The sequence below is a fragment of the Anopheles nili genome, chromosome 2 (assembly GCF_943737925.1).
Source record: "Anopheles nili chromosome 2, idAnoNiliSN_F5_01, whole genome shotgun sequence".
Classification (NCBI taxonomy): domain Eukaryota; kingdom Metazoa; phylum Arthropoda; class Insecta; order Diptera; family Culicidae; genus Anopheles; species Anopheles nili.
Genome location: NC_071291.1, coordinates 27,889,073 through 27,906,003, shown reverse-complemented (window position 1 = coordinate 27,906,003; position 16,931 = coordinate 27,889,073). Strand labels below are relative to the sequence as shown.

General features: G+C 46.7%; 1 protein-coding gene across 1 annotated transcript; it reads right to left on the bottom strand.

Moving 5' to 3' along the window:
- Positions 1-200: 200 nt before the first annotated feature.
- LOC128730337 (protein sidekick-2-like) lies at positions 201-16,495 on the bottom strand. The gene is made up of 12 exons (XM_053823381.1): positions 16,408-16,495; positions 8,492-8,658; positions 7,776-7,902; positions 7,572-7,695; positions 7,069-7,250; positions 5,070-5,257; positions 3,153-3,267; positions 2,588-2,794; positions 2,240-2,517; positions 2,052-2,168; positions 1,840-1,985; positions 201-1,270 (listed from the first exon to the last, which is right to left on the bottom strand). Exons 1-12 carry the CDS (start codon positions 16,493-16,495, stop codon positions 1,081-1,083), a joined length of 1,929 nt encoding a protein of 642 aa, XP_053679356.1. The 3' UTR covers positions 201-1,080.
- Positions 16,496-16,931: the final 436 nt, after the last annotated feature.

Sequence of the window (16,931 nt, the reverse complement as noted above, 5' to 3'; positions counted from 1 at the left end):
TCGGACTCTAAGAGGTGAATTTAAAATCGTTCAATCGATATCCAGCTTTGTTGTGCTGTTAGGTGATCGTCAAGACTATTCCATCCGTGATTAAATATCTTCGATGAAAAAAAAGCGTCGTGTTCCGGTTCCAAAATCGCCACAGTTTCGGATGAAATCGCGACGAAAATCAGGTGCACAATCTGTTTCGATATTTTGGTTTCAATTTCAATTTATTAGCTCTATTCATTGTGTTTTTTTTTCTCCATTATTTTCTCTCGTTTTCTGTCACCCTGCTAGCGAGTAGTATGTAGTATGTATGTACAGAAGCTTCCGAACGGCAGCCTTCACACAGCATTCATCAGTTTCAGCGTTATCTGTGGCTTGTGGCGTCACTCGCCACCAAACGTACTCTAACGGCTACGCGAAGCTCCACCCAAGTATTGGGGTTGTGAGTTTTTTTTTCTCTTTTTTTGTTTGTTTGTTTTGTAAGCCTTCTTCACTAGAACTCGCGCGCTATCACTCCAGAACCCGCCAGGAAGGAGTGCTGTCTACGCTTCTAGCACTACAGCGGGAAACACATAGCCGATGCCGAAGTAGCGGAAAATTTCGCGGGAACAATCAACCCGAAATCAGGGGAAAAGAGGGCCAGGAAGGGCTCCCGGAGCGATTCGTAATACTAGCGGTTTCGTCACACATGCAACCCATTGATACGACACAGCAAAGGTAAGGGATGTTTTCGATGGTTTCCCGAGCCCAACAGGGCCCCAGTCCCTACAGAGAACCGACCCTCGACGATGAGTCGATTGTGTGAGTCCCAGGACCGACGGACGATTTCCTTTATTCGTCTTCTTTCGTGTATGTTTTGCCTAAAGCGACTTATCCTTAAATTATCCTAGTCAGGTACATTCCATCATGACGGCGGGGCGCGCGATTTGTTCGCAGAAACCGGGTGCCATCCCCCGGGGCTGATGCCGTCCCACGGCCGTCTGGTGAGTTACTGCAAGCGCGCGAGATGCGAATCGTGAGGACGGAAGTGGTGTCCCGGCGTCTGGACACTTACCATTAATCAGTCATCCCGGCAGCGAGGCAGCTGGTGCCCTAGTGCTGGTGGAATCGATCGATCATCGCCTGCTGCTGCCCGTTGATGTACTCCTCCGACGGGATCGACGTCTGCACGATGCCGTTCGAGTCGCAGGACGTTTTCCAGCCGTTCGATTGCACCGGTTTGTGGTCAGTTCGCTCCGACGGTCGCTGGTCTCCGGCTTCGTAGGTCGCGTGGAAGCACTTTCTGCCGATGGGGAAACAAGTACACGCCATGTTAGCACGTATCGGAGACCGACCATGCGAAACTCGCATGTAGCACGAAACCGTTCGTATGTGGCAGCTCGAAGCAGCCCAGTGAATTCAATCCATCGAAAAAAAGTCGAATTCCCTGTTCCTTTATCGAATTGGAGGAGATAAGTCCTGCCAATTTCCAGGTAATGCAATACAAGGGGAAGAAACTCGATTTGATTCGCTTTTCGTTTTCGAAAACCCCCGAAAACGACAACAAGTTCGCGATGTAACATTTCATTACTGCCTTGCCAGTTTGGTGCAAAATTGCATTACTCTCGCATCATGAGCACACACAGAAGTTTTAATGAAAGGTGGAGGAATCTTGCGAACCCAATTTCATTTCCCAAGGTAACGAGGTGAAAATTGCAAATAAAATGGCGAGAAGAAAAGTCCTAATGCAATTTAAATTTCGCCAATTCGTTCCTATTACCCTCGTATTTTTACGCTTGAGCCTGCGAGCATTTGATCAGAAGTGTGCCGTTATAGGAGGGGCAACGTTCAGAGAGCCCAGACGATCCTTACCTCCACAGGACGATCGCCAGGATGATGAGCAGCAGCCCGAAGCATCCGATCACGATGCCAGCCAAAATGACGAGCTCCTGGTCGACGTACGGGTTGTGCCGAAGTGGCGGCGGTTGGTACTGCTCACAGTTGGCCCTCAGCGTGATCTGCAACGTAATTGACCCAAACGGGGCTAAAGAAACGAACGCCGCAAAGCCCGTTTATACACGTACCTTGATCGGTTCGCTGTAGGTACCGAGAACCACCTTCTTGGGGTTGACCGTACTGACGGTGGCACCACGGACCTTCACCTCATACGCACTATTCGTCGTCAGGTTGGGGATGACCATCTGAAATGTGGAAAGCGAACACGAATGAGCCAGGTTCGTGGTGATGCCAGATTAGCACCACAGCAACCTACCGACGTCTCGACAATGGACGCGTTCGCAGAGATCCGTATCTCGTGCGCGTCGTCATATTCGAGATTGCGATAGTTGACGATGTAAAAGTCGATCGACGCGTGGTACACCCGTGGCATCCGCCAGCTAAAGAAAAGCGTATCGTGCGAGTGGCACGTCAGGTTGACAACCTTTGGCGGACTCGGACCACCGACATCCGTTCGCAAGGACACCTCCGAAGGTTCACCGTCGTACTTTAGCGTGAACGCCGTCACGATGATCCGGTAGTCCGTGTAGGGCTCTGCGAGAGGCACCAGAACGGTGGTTAGAAGGTGAACCAAATCCGGAGTATCCCCATCCGCAGTACTCACTCAGGTTGGTCAACGTGTAGTAGAAGACGGAGTTTTGTGCCGCATCGTTTTTCAGGATCGGCAGGTGTAGCAGCGTTTGGTTCTGGTAGACGTAGTACACCCGGTAGCCGTGAATGACGCCGTTCCGCTTTTCCGGCTCGAGCCAGCTGATGCGGATCGTCGTCGAGGTGATCTCCAGCACGCTCAGGTTTCTCGGTTTGGTCGGCACTGCCACCGGGCGTTGAATGGAACGAAAACACAACCAACCAGCAATTAGAAACTGAAATCCCGAACCACGCACCGGGTGGAGCAAAGTTTGTCTTCTCGGTTACACCGTCCCCGTATATGTGCAAGCATCACGTGCTCGGAAGGACGCTGCAGGAAACTCCCAACTTTCCCGGGGCTGTAATCCTCGCCACAGCTCGGTTGGGAGGAAGAAGATTTTCACCAAAACCTTCCTGCAGCCAGCCCATCGGAAATAGCGCGCGGATCACGGTCCCGGGAAACTCTGGCCCAGGCCGACCGTTTAGGTTTATCCTTTTTTTTTTTTAACATCCCTCCTTCCGACCATCGTCTGTCTACTTACCGCCTTCGTCGGTCATCACCAGCACCGTCGTTGGTGGGCCTAATCCCTCGGGATTAAACACCTGTATCGACACCAGATACTGCGTGTACGTTTGCAGGTTGTGGATCTCGTAGCTCTGGAACGGAGGAAGAAGAAAGCACGGTTGATTTGGGGAAAATTGAAAACGACTCTCGCGCCCAAGCGAACCGAGGCGTGCGAAAGCCTCGAACGCAATCCAGGTTGGACCTGCCCGGGCTTTTGGGAGTTGGATCGTTCAGCTTTAAACGAACCAAGCGACGCACGACGCTGGGAAACTTTACAGCCCACAGAGGATGCGTGTAAAGATGGAGAGACCGAGAGAACGACAGGAAAGAAAAAAACACCATGTATACATATAGATCATTACTGGCACGCCGGCACGAGGGACGAGGCTTTCGTCCTTATCGTCGCCGTCCATTGATATCAACAAATGGAGGGTGAAGTTGGGCCATCGTTCCAGCATAGCTCGGCCGGCATCCCGTCGGCTGTAGATAACGACGCACACTCACGGCGCGTGAAGCGAGAAAGCGCGCTAAGAAGAGAAGCAAACAGCGCAAGATGGCGCCGGTGGCGGTGGGTGGTCCCACGGCGCACGGGTGGTTTTGGGTAAATGGTGGCGAGTTTATGAATAATGCGAAATTATGTAGATTTATCGTTCGCTCACCAGCGCCGCACGACCGCGTCGCGTCACCCGATTTATTTATGTGAGCTTCCGCGCCATCCGCGTCGTCGTCGTCTTCGTCGACAGGACGCTACATGCATGTAGCATGCCAGCGGTGAATAAACATGAATGCCGGCATCGTGCCTACCGAGCTACCCACGCAGCTGATATTGGTGATGGTTGATTTTTTTTTTCTTCCATCTCCATTCGGCTCGCTTTTTTTGTTATCTTCCATCGTTCATCGCCCACCCGAGCGGACCAGTAAATCAAGATGAGCAGATACATTATATGAAAAATTAAAATTTCTAAACGAACCGAAAGTGCATAATAATGGAAACAGTTAACCGAACGAGGGAAAACGAGGTGGGCGATAACATTATAGCATTTTCCCGAATGTACCGAATGTGTGGGTGTGTGCGTATACCACTCGCGTGACACACAAGTTTGCTCGTAAGCTCGACAAAAAATTTGAATCGTTCACCCATCGCCCCCTGGGAAAAACCGCGAGCTTGTTCGTGCCCAGCGTGAGTAGGGTCTTACGCTATTGAAATGTGACTGCCCTCGTTGGCCCAATGCCCCAATGACGTCATTTTGTCTGTAGCTCAGCCGTGTTTGCGCTTACTGACAGTGATAAGGGATGGGTTTCGAAAAAGGAAAGCCCCGTTTCGCGGAAACTTCTCATAAAAATGAACATGTCTCAATGGTGCCTTTTGTTCAGACTTCTGCACCCCAAACCCGGCACCAGGCGTGAGCTTCCGGAAGGAATGATAACCGAACGGAATCAATTGCGAACCCTAACGTTGCCCAGCACCCTGTGGCATGGTTGTTTTTTTTTTCCTTTTTGCCGCCAATCAATGGAGCCGGCGTGTTGGCGCACGGGACATGATCGATTCGATCGCGATAACGTCAGATGGATCGGAAAATGACAATTCCGATGTTTCTTTACCATTTCGGTTTCTGTGTTTTTTTCTATTTTAATCGCATTCTCTCACCCTCAAGCACGGAGCGCCCAAGATGGCCTCTGTAATAGCGTGACGCAAGAGACGTCACCAGCTTTGACACGCCACCATCGTGTTCGGGCTCACGTTTTCCCCCGACGAAAGCGTGCTAGCAGGGAACGCACATACACGCGCACACACACATACACACACAAAAGCCCAGCCAAATTATGCATCGACTCACGTTGGCAAAATCAATCACGGCACGCCCCGGCGCTGGGAAGAAATTGAATCACTTACCTCGACGGTGCTGTCACGGATGTAAATCTCCTTCACGTCGTCCGGATGGCGGTCCCGGGTGCGGTACGTTATGCGATAGCCGAGAAACTCGCCCAAAATTGTGTCCGGCGGCGGGGGCTTCCAGGAGATGTAGACCGAGGTGGCGGATGTGTTGTGTGCTATCGTCGTTACCGGTTTTCCGGTTGGCGCTGCAAAGGTTGGGTGATATTTTTTGCCCTCCCCGCGTTATCGATCGGAAAATGGAAAATGTGGCGAAAAACCGAGCAGATGCAAAAGCGACAGCGGAATGGGATTCTCGTGTACTTGTGTATGTGTTTGAAAATGGCATGCACCGTTGGCATGCGTGAACATGATACTCTTGATGTAAGGTATATTTATACGTTCTAAAAATGGGTTTTTTTTTCATCGGTTAACTGCACGAAGGAAAAAATAAAAAAAAATAAAAAGATGCATATGGTTTTCAAAAAGTGAAAACTCTCTATGACCAATGGAAGAGTTTAGATTTTACTATTCTAATACATTTACAAGCTCTTTTTTCCACACTACTTAGGAACCAACAAGAATCTCAGGTTTATAACCAACATGTATTCTATATTATATGTAGTAAATTCTTAGTCCTTAAATTGTTTCAACCATGTTTAAATCCACAGATCCAACCTATTTAAGGAACAATTTACTCGCTCATATCTATACTTTACTTCAAAATAAATATAAAAACAAATGTACTATTTACGCTAGTGGCGGTCTCAACACAAAACGTTATTTTGAATATATTAAATTTAATGATTTTTTTTCTTCGTAAATTAAACATGCAGTTGAACCAAGTTGAAAAGATACATGCCAAAACGCTAAGCGGGAATTTAAATGTTACAATCTTCTCCGTCAACAAATGTGCGCATCTTCCTCCATAAAAAAAAACAGATCGCATAAAAATGAGCTCAAACTTTCGCACCGAGCCAGCGCCGCCATTTCGCTGCACATTAGCGTAAGAAACTCCGCACTCTTCAGTGCATAAAAATGAAACACTCTTCGACGAGTTTTGCGATGATAATTGCTGTCTGCGGGGACGTATTCTGAGCCCGCTCCATTTCGACTAAACGAAATGTGTTTTCTCTGCTCGCAAACACCTGGCCGGCTTTACCTGGCCGGCACAAATCAACGAACGTCAAAACAAATACAAGGGTTAAACGGTACGCGGTAAAACTCCCTTCGCGCGCTGCCGTGCAAAAGCTTAAATAAAATAAAAAAGGAAACAAACCCAAGCACACGGGGTGGCGTTTTAATTTATGCAAATTTATGCCATAATTGTAATTAAATGGCGCCGCACGCGAGAACGAAAGAGTGAATGGCCCGCCCGGCCCGGAAAAACACCTTCCAAGGTGTGGGATCGACCCATTTGCCAATCACACTTACCATTTCCGGAATTGTTATTAACTTTCCCCGGTGGTAGCAACACGTAAAAACACGCGCTCGTAAAAGATTGTTTTAAGAAGCCGTCGGCCCAGCCGCTGCCGCTGGTGGGAAGTTTTTCGCGCCCGCTTGCAGGCGGGGGTGAGTTTGATTTTTGCTTCGCTTTCGCGCCCACCAACTGACAGCATGTTCGCACGCCTGGGAGGGCGAGACGCCACGAAAAGAGGAATTCCTTGCCAATTTGTGCACGACGCGCAAGAATGTTTCGGCTCCGGTTTTGAGCAAATTAGTTCCAAGCACCGGCACCGGTGCTGAAATGCTAATTTTCGTGCAGTTGCGCGCCCCACCCACCGGCTGCGGTGGAACCCGTGATCGAAGTTTGGTTCCTATTGTGGTTTATTTCAATTTAGCATTGTGAGCAATGCAGCGCTTGTGGAGTATGCGAAGAATTAATTTAATTGTGAATCGAAGTGAGCTCAAAACGAACGACAAACACAAGTGATAGTGATCGCTTGAAAGGTGACGGAATGAGCTATTCCCATTCCGCAAAAGCTTAGCACATGCTCGTTTTTTCCCGAACAGCTTTTACCTTCCCGCAGCGTAACGAAGTAGTACGACTCCTTCGAGGGTACACTGTTGCCCAGCTCGTTGACAGCGATGATGCGAAAGCTGTACACGGTAAAGGGCAGCAGTTCCGTCACCTGATACGAGGCCTGGTTCGATTTTGTGTAGATCAATGGCACCTGATGCCATTCTCCATTTTCTCCGACCCTGCAAAGAGAGAGAGAGCGATGGGAAAGCAAAAGAGAGTCGAATTACCCATACACCTACGACCAGCTCATCTAGCCATCCTCTTGAGAGGCTTTTGTGCGTCCCATGTCCTTTAAGATAGTCTACTTCTGTCATTTTGGTTCGATGAGGTTTAACGTAGAAAAAAAAAATGACTTTCAGTGCTTAAGACCACAGCAATGACAGCAAAAAGTAGTCTCGTTTCCAATACGAGGCTGGATTCGATTGTGCGTGTAACGATTGTGCCTGGATTGCTGGACCATGACCGACGCTCAGTCCGCTAAGTGGTGCGCCAATATTTACCTTGTTTGGATGATGAAATTCGTAACCGGAGCGTTACGAGCGTCCTGTGAGTGGGCCCAGGACAAATCGACGGAACGTGACGTAAAGCTCACCACGAGCGGCCGTCCGGGCGGATCCGGAACATCTGCGGACGAAACCAATTTAGCTGTGACCTCAAACTCAACCTTCTCCTGGCACCATGGAAGGCGCCAAGGCGAACCATACCCTGCACCAGCAGATCCGCAATCGCTTCCGGGCTGTGGCGGTCGTTGAACAGACAGGTGTACTCCGCCGTGTCGGCCGAACTGGTGGGGCTGATGTGCAGACTAAAGTTGTCCGGCAGAAGCGTAATCTGTGGATAACGGGCACTCGCTTGTAGTTGCAGTGTACGGCTTCGCTTGATTCCCGGATCAGGAAATAAATAAAATTGGAAAACCAAAGCCGACGACCTCCGGAGCCGTAGCATTCCTTCACGAAACGGGAACGTCGTAATCTTCACCATTCGGCCATTCGTTCCGGCCGGTTCATGTGCCGCAGTATGCTTAAAGCGAACGGTACGCGTTACCTATGAAATGCCCTCCGGCAGGAGTCAGGATCACCACCCACCGGTAAATCCCTCACTACGGGACGCAGATACAATGGTAATTGATCGAATTTGTAAACGCACAACCATTGACGACAAAATCAAACCAAACAGTGCATATACGAGCAAATATTGGTTCGCATTTCCCCAACACAAATACCGAGCCCACCCCAAGGGCAGGAGCACCTTGTTTGGTACACAACGCACCGATCGCTCGTGGAAAGCTGCCATCTACGGGTTCGACAGGGCCTTTTTCCAATCATTTTAATTTCATAACCAACCGCTCGCCCACTCGGCCAGGGAGGTGCTTGATAGGGTTTGCGATGTTTAGATTGGATCGTTAAAAAAGCAAACTTACCCTCGGGTTGTTCACCAGGGGCAACCCATTAACGTACTCCGCAACCGTTTGTGTGGTTTTCCAAATGAGCGCATCGATTAGTGAGTGTTCGTTCACTCCGGGACAGCTGATGGTAACGTTTCGACCGGCGACGGCCACGTACTTGACGACGGGGATGTTTTCGATATCTGGAACGGTAAAAGCAAAACCGGGGGTGGGTTATTATTGGCGCACACTATTCTGTGAGCGTGTGTATGCGAGAAAAGGGGTGCGGACTAGCACGTAAAATGTTATGGGTTTGCTGGTAGGGCGAGCTTTACGATTATCCGATGCATAGTTGCGCTCGGGGTGGTGAAAACCCATTCTGGTCGTGAGCGCATCTAGCCACGCTTTTAAAATCACGACCAAGCGCGTTATCATTACATTTCATTGGCCTAATCAACTGGCGTGGCATCATCGCACTGTGTACAGAACAATCGACAGCCCGGGGGTTCCATGGTTGCTACGCTTGCAGGAAGGGACATTAAACACGGTGAATATGGTAATAATAATTCAAGCCCTTCATAAATTAGGACCACCCATGCGCACGTGGTACGGGAGAGCGCTGGAAAATTAATTAAAAATTATACGATTCGATGGCAAAATAAAATAAGCGAATAAAAACAACACACAAGCACGCGGCGCTTCCGGACCTAGTCCGTACCCTTTTTTTGTGTGTGTTTTTTATGTGTTTTTTTTGTGCTTTCCTCTGGCGGTAGAGGTCCTCGACGGCGCAGCGGCACACGGCAGGCGGTGGCGAAACTTTGCTCCATTATGCGACCGACAAAATGGCACCATTTGCCCGACATAAATCAACGTCAGCCGGAATGTGCATAGGGCCGAGCCAAGTGTCGTGCCCCATCGCCGCGACCAGCCGCTGGTGCTATGGCCGGAAATCACGATTCACCGTCGCGAGAGCGTGCGCGCGCGCGCTCGCCCCAACCGAGGCCAAAACACGGTTGGCCAATTTCGCCTCGCGTAGGCAAAACGGCCAAATGGCCGAAACGCTCGCTCACCGGAACGATACACCGGGGAAGGGAACGAGAACCGGCGTCTGCCGGCCACATAAATCAAACGGAACCCGACAAAAAGAGGCACACATACACACACGAGCTCACGGGGCAGCGGATTGTGCACCGATCGCACTTAAGAGCTGAGAGGCAAATTTGGAAATGCTGCACCCATCCACACGCTATCGCGGTTGGGGATGAAAGTAAACGCCAAAGGGAGGGAAAAAATAAAATTCTTCCCACTTCAAAGGTGACCGCCAATTTTTCACCCATGGTACTGAAATTATAAAACAAATTCCACCGAAGCGTGGGTTAAGCGATGCTGGGTTTTTCCTCCACGCGCGGCAGGTAATTTCAGTGGAGCATGTGCTTTAAGGATGCAGGAAAAAATTAAACCTGGCTCAGTGTTGATCTTTGCTAGAAACGAGCATTAAAGATCGTGTGGTCGGTTAAAGACATAGTGTGCAGATCGACAGTAGACTTCGCATTTAGATGACAGTTTTGTAACACACAAGCGTTTTTGGAACATTGAAACATGACACTTGCAAAGAATAAAATTGGGAATTTTCGGTTCATAGATCCCTGTGTACTTTCGATAGTACGATAGTAGATTGAATAATTTGAATGATGCATTTCAAACTTATTCAAGAGGATAAAGTGTACAAATTTAACCACTTTTGGGAAAGAAAATGAAAAAAAGGCAACTTGTAGAGAATTGATTTAGACAAAATCACGAAGCTTACAAAGACAAAAACGTAAATAAAAACAAAAAAACTAAAAATGCTATCAATAAAAATGTCTTTTCATAAAAACCTGAATTCCTCGTAGGTCCCATAACTCTTGTCGCCACTTATTTCAACTATTGCATCTTAATTAATTTCTGTTTTATGAATGCTTTCGTCTAATTTAAAGTAAATGAAATTTCAATACCAAAAAATCGTTTCACTAATTCGTTGATCAGATCAGTTTTCACCATACCTCATTTATATATGTATTTATTTAATGGCTTTTACTATGCTCCTATGATGGCTTTACAGGCTTAATGTAAATGCTAATGACTAACGTAGGTATTGACAATGACGTTGACAAAAATTCCATTCACAAAACGGAGCATATCTCTAAAGACGGAGGTATTTTTCCTTAAAATCGAAGAACATGCTTAATTCGTTGAATTTCCTTATCTTAGCAGTTTTGGGGTCATTTGCGGCGTATTTGGTATTTCTAAAATCAGGCTTGAGCAACGTTTTAGAGGTCTGCCTGGAAATGTTGAGATTAATTTGCTTGACAATACCCGGCTATGACGTTGGCTATGAAGAGCGCTTAAGCATTTCTCCGTCTATCTTGAAGCGACTCTAGCCCCAGCAAAAGTCGACAAGATCGGTATGAAGGTAACGTACAGTTCCATGGAAGTTTACGTACTCATATAAATTGGATAAAAGAACCGAACGACCGTTTACTTTGAAAAACCACTGAAATATTATATAAAAAACAAAAAAACAGTTGCTTCTATATCACACTAATTCTAAATCACTACAGGAAAAGGACATAGTTAAGCTCCTCTACACGTTCCCGTCAAACGTATGCGTCGGCTGCACGTGATGAAAGGCGTTTATCTATGCTTGCTAATGAACGACATTCATTCGATTATGCACAAAAAAGCACAATTATAAATCAAATTTAAATGTTTGACTGAGTACCTTTGAAAATAACGTACATTAAGCGACAATTTCTTCTGCATCCAAGAACGTCCATATTCTTTTGCATAGCGATGCTACTAATATATGATTCCAAATGTCGACTAACAATGGCGAAAGCCGGCAGCAGACCATTTACATGGAATGGGAATTCGAGGTAAGTTCAGAATATCCCACCAGGCCGGAAACAAAAGCGCGCCGGCCCGGCAGTGACGACAGTGAATCAATCTCTCCGGTTTGACGTTCCATTTCAGCCAGTGCATGAATGGGAAGTGGATAAATTTAGCTTAACAATTGTGAACACCACAAAAAAAAAGCCTACACCCGTTGTCCCCTGGACTGGCCGCCGGGCAGGAAGCATGGTCGAGAATCGGGGCTCGATTTCAGTGCCATTGCCACCATGAGAAATCCGGACGGGACCTGGGTGTAGGTTTGAATTTGAATTGCTAATAGTTTTGCGAGAAAAGTTCTCCATTTTGGGCACCACTCTTTCACACGCAACCCCGAAGGCAGAGCACAAGAGAAAGCTTGAGGGAAAAACAAAAAAGAAACGAAGAAAGCTGCAGTATCATGCTGACGGCATCGCAAAAAACAATGACCATGTTCCGGGTCCGATGCCAGTGCTCTTTTGTTAGCAGGGTTAGTCTGGTCTTTGCCGTTGGATATTTTTCTTATCCGGGGGTTTCTTCAAAATTTGATGATGTGCGAGAAACAACCGGAGCGAAGCCGATCCCGCTGAAGCCCAATCCGATAAGAGAATGGGATGGTGGGCAAGCTGGCAGGGTGGCAAAAAGGGGTGCTGAAGGGAACAACTTTCTTCGATACATGGCACCACCGGTTCGGCACGTGTGCGGCTGCGGGTTTTTGGGATGGCTTTGAAGTGAAGCACCGGAAAAGGATTCAACGAGCTAGGCAAGAAAAGAAGTCCAATTCTAGCACGCCCTTACATAACGCCACGCCATTTTGAGGGAATACGCAATCTTATCCGCTGCTCTTTGGGAAAACTTTCCCGCAGCGGGGGAGTGAGACAACGGCAACGAAATAAAAAAAAAGGCTAACAACACTAGCCGAAAAGCGACCTCCAAACGGGTGGCCCACGGTTCGGCCAGCACGGTGATTGTTTGTGGTTGAATCAGCTCTTTTCGCTCTTCCGCCATGGCGCCGGAAAGAAGCAATTTATTTCTCTTAGCTCATAATCTCTTCAATAAAGCGGACGAAAGTGGGCCACGCCGCTTTGTTTTATCGTTTCCGATGTCGTTGCCCCGTGTGGCAGAAAGGTTAAGAGGCCACCCGTCGGGCGGGCGATCATTACCGATCGAAAGGCGGGCAACAAATTTCCTGACCCTTTCGCCTAACCGTCCGAAACCGCCCAACGGGAGGGATGAGAGCAGCGTTCGAGATAGTGTCGCGAGTGAAATGCATGACCGACATAAAGTTAAGCCTGAATGATTTGTTGTAGGTATATCGAGATATCATATCACGAGAACATTTATAATCATATTCAGTCGGGGGTGATATCAAGATTTGAACATGTATGCGCTTTTTTCCACATCTTCTTTACAGAGATGTGCTCGATCAAAAACTTCTCCATTCCGTGAAGGAAATAGCAAGTGAGTGGGATTGAGTTAGTCCTTGTGTTGGTTTTAGAGAGCTGCTTTTATTCCTTTCGTTGTTGTACACTTTTCAAGAGAAAGTGTCGTTCTGCCTTAATGAATTCAATGCAAAATAGTTTGAATCAAATGTACATACATAAATGGATTCAGAACAGGACAGCCTGCTGCTAGCGTTTTATTTACGAATAGTGATGATGAATATCCCATGTAGATGAATAGCTCGAATGCATTCCATCAAATTACTGTGCAATATCATGAATTATTGTTCAAGTGAATTGAATTAAAACAGCACCCCACTGGGTGGTATATTCAATTTCCAGCTATAACGAACCTAAAAATATTTTGTTTTCAAAAAAAAAACATCAAAGAGTAAAATTAATATGTGATCAAGTTCTTCAAAGCGGTTTAAAATACATCAATTAAAAACCGTCCTTCTCCGATTCATCACTAAAGTTTTGTGAGAGCCACATTATTCGTATACTGTTCGATGTAATGGTTATTCCACTGTAGCAAAACAGTTCATACAACATCCACAACAGCAGTGCAAATCTCGGTTGCTCAAGGGTTCCCAACTGCGCTACGACACTGCGATTAAGCTGCTCTAAAGGGAATGTCCAAATTGTATTCATTCTTCGCATTCCTGCCATCGGGCGAGACTATTGTCCTGCTTACAGCGCGCAACAGTAACTAGCTGCTCGCTCCTCGACGGCTGTAACGAGACAATCCGCATCACGACTACGGCAAGGTATTGCACCGATCGGAGGCATTTCTTTTCTAATGATCGGAATATCCGTTCCGTATAATCCATCTCTGATGTGTGCCGTACAAAGCAGCCCTTCACCGGACGAATGCGGGAGGTATTACGATAACGATCCGTCGTTTCCGTTTCACACGTAACTCGTCTCTCCCGACGCGCCACCAAAAAGGGCCGCTCGCTTGCAGCACCTTTGCGGCGTTGCTCGGGATTCAATCGGAACACGGGTGTATTTTCTCCGGGCGCTTTTATGTGCGACCTGGTCGTAAATCGATAATACTTCACGTTTTCTTCCGCCTGGCACAGTACCGCTGGTGCCGAGAGTAAGCACCATCGTGAATGGTAGAAACGCCCTGTGCTCGTGGTGGACGCATGTTAAAACCGAGGCCAGGCATATTCCGTCCTGCCCGGCACCGTTGGAAATGATGGCGTTGGAAGGGATTACATTATTATTCTCCCGGGTACGGGAAGCAAGCGCTTTAACATGGCCTTGGAATGCACGGAACGTGAAGGCGAAGCTTTTTTCCTGGACAAGAAGATTCCTAGTACCCTACTAAGCAGCTTTTCTCTAACTTTTTCCTAATTTTTGATGGGTAGCTCCACCATAAGTGATGAATCTTTTTGAACATGCAAAACGAAATAAATAAAGCCAATTTTAATGCTCAGTGCAAAAAAAATACTGTCTTTTTTATCCAAAAGCATTGTAGTACGCAGATTTTCTAAGATTAAGATAGAGTTTACGGCTCAACACTATTCATAAAATCAAAAAACACTGCACTAAGATAGTGCTACACATTGAGTGTAGTTACCTGTAATTATCGGAAGCCGTGCACTCCTTAACTCAAAATAGTCGATTCGTTTAATCGGATTAGGATTTGCGGGTTAGGATTTACCACCAACTCTGCATTTCGGGTGAGTATCTTAACAAAGCAGCGGGAAGCCTCAAAACCATGCAAACAGTAATGCGGCGTTCACTTCGTAATTTATTTGCTACAGGAACGTTGTGAAACTATTTCACATATTATATGATCATATCAGTGATTCATTTCTAATAATCACTTTCGTTCCACTAAGAGTTTGATCATTTCATATTTGCCTGCCTTTATATTTACAAAATGCCTATTATATGGCTTATAAATTAACAAAACGTCTATATTTTATTTTGAAATTGAAAACTCATGCATGTAACAGACACCATAAACATTATAACTTGCATAGGAAATATGATCTTCTATATAAGGAGAAATATTAAGTGCGTCATAACTCTGATTTTTACAAATGTTTTATCAGCAAGATGAAGAGCATACATAGATAAAAATCAAGAGCATATACGTTATAATCTAAATAGTTTTGATTGGCAAAATTAAATAGCGTTTTGAGAAGTTTAGCTGTAATATACTGCACATTCTAAACATAGAACCAGCATACTTTCCAACGACCTTTGCCAATAGACGCAATGCCAAACAGACGAACTCCATACGTCAGCATATCAACCGCACGGTTCAGAACGATGGAAACCGTGAAAGGCAGGACCAACGGCAACATACGCACTGAAGTGCACTAATCAAAGCCAGCTGTCAAAATAATTTTCATTCCATGCCCACGGAGCACTAACAGCGCAAACAACCACCAGGCGTCTCCATCCAACCACCAGGCGTCTCCATCAAACCACCAGGCGCCTCCATTCAGCCTCAACTCATTCCAGCGCCTTTTCCGTAACTTTCCTTATCGCACCCGCACCACAAGCAGCCGGTTGTCGTGCAGATTCAACGAATGCAGAGTAACAAAAAGGGGATTTTGGCCGCCTTACTTTTCCCTCTGTGAACTTTAACGACCACCGACATCGGCCTCGCCAACGGAACTACTGCTGGTATTCCCCGAACCTCCACCGGTGAAGGGAAAATCATTTCTGAATGGATTAGATTCGCTGCGAGCAGCGTTTAAGCCTACATTTTCTCCGCTGCTAGTAACCATTTCCGCTGGGAGCTCTTTCATCGATTTAACTCAGATTGCTGCAGGTTTTAAAGTTTTTGCTTCGCTTGAAAAGGGTTCCTGACGAAGCGCAGGTCAGCAGCAAGAAACTGGAGGAGAGCTAGGAGGGTGGAAAAGTTACGATAGATCGTAATAAACGGGCTGGGACACCGGAAAACTGCTTTGCCCTCAAAGCCTCGGCTTTGCCATTCTTGCAATGTTTTGTATTTTCACGTCATTTTGCTGGCTCCGGGTCGCTGGAGTAGAACTTTAATTCCTTTTCGTAGTAGTGCTCGACGACGGGATGTTTGTTTCTTGTTTTATCCTTTACAGATTTACATGAGGTGGTTGTACAGGATTGTAAATATTTAACTGCATAAATTATGTAAAAACATGAAAACGAGATCCTGAAGCAGGAAGCAATTTTTTTTTTGTAACAACACAATAGTATTGTTAGCAATGTTACAATGGAGAGAAAATGTGTTTGTAGCTTTACGCATTGTACTTTGTGTACTGAATGTTAAACGAAAAGAATGTTTTTTTGTGAAAGATGTAGTTCTACTACTGACAGTAAAACACCAAAATTTAGCTCCATGGTGTATTGATAATGACGATTATTTTAAACAAACTTTTAGTTATAATGAATGCTGTTATCAAAACCTGCATTATTCACCTGTGACTTGCTTAGCAGCCGTGTAATTGACATTTGTCCCGATTTTGTGATAGTGTTAAGCAAGTTTTGTGAAAATAAAGTCGCTCTAAAACGCGCCATCACCATGCATGGGCCGTTGCACTTAAAACAGATAAAAAAAATTCAATTCCATAACCAAAACCCAACGGTGGGGCTCTGACTCACCGAATATCCGCGTGGCACTGCCGTAGAACGAAGCAAAAATTAATCCAAAGACAATAAATCCCAGGTTGGTATTAACGAGATTAGTCATCGTGCGGCTCCGTCTGCGTGTCGTTGGCGCGCAACCGAGGGAAGGATTCGCCTAGCCGCCAGCAACGGCTAGACCTCGGATGTGTGCCCGCTTCACGCGTTAGTTTTCCAGGGAGCGGGAAAACTCGCCCAAAGGGAACCGCTTTGCGATTCGCGCGCCTAATCCCCACCCGGTTTTGCGGCTCACATACGGGCACCGGCTCACACAGGCAGCCACTCGGCCGCACACTCTCTCACGCGCGTACTCACACGCAAGGACACAATAAGGCGCACAAACAAACGCGGCGACACACCGAACGGTAGGTAGTAGTGGTGCGAACCGAATGTGTAGTGGTCGCGCATCGATGGGTAATGTTTCGCGGCTTCGCTACCACGCGGGCGATGCGTTTCGGGCTCGATTTGAATTTATTTCACTTCCATGTTGTTTATTTGTTTGC

Bases quoted from the DNA above. Each gene is read 5' to 3' on its own strand.
- LOC128730337 (XM_053823381.1), bottom strand. From the start codon at position 16,495: ATGACTAATCTCGTTAATACCAACCTGGGATTTATTGTCTTTGGATTA. The intron at 2,795-3,152 runs GTAAGTAGACAG...GCCCGGTGGCAG, and splicing joins GGTGATGACCGACGAAGGCG to TGCCGACCAAACCGAGAAAC. The intron at 1,271-1,839 runs GTAAGGATCGTC...CCCCATCGGCAG, and splicing joins CTGGCGATCGTCCTGTGGAG to AAAGTGCTTCCACGCGACCT.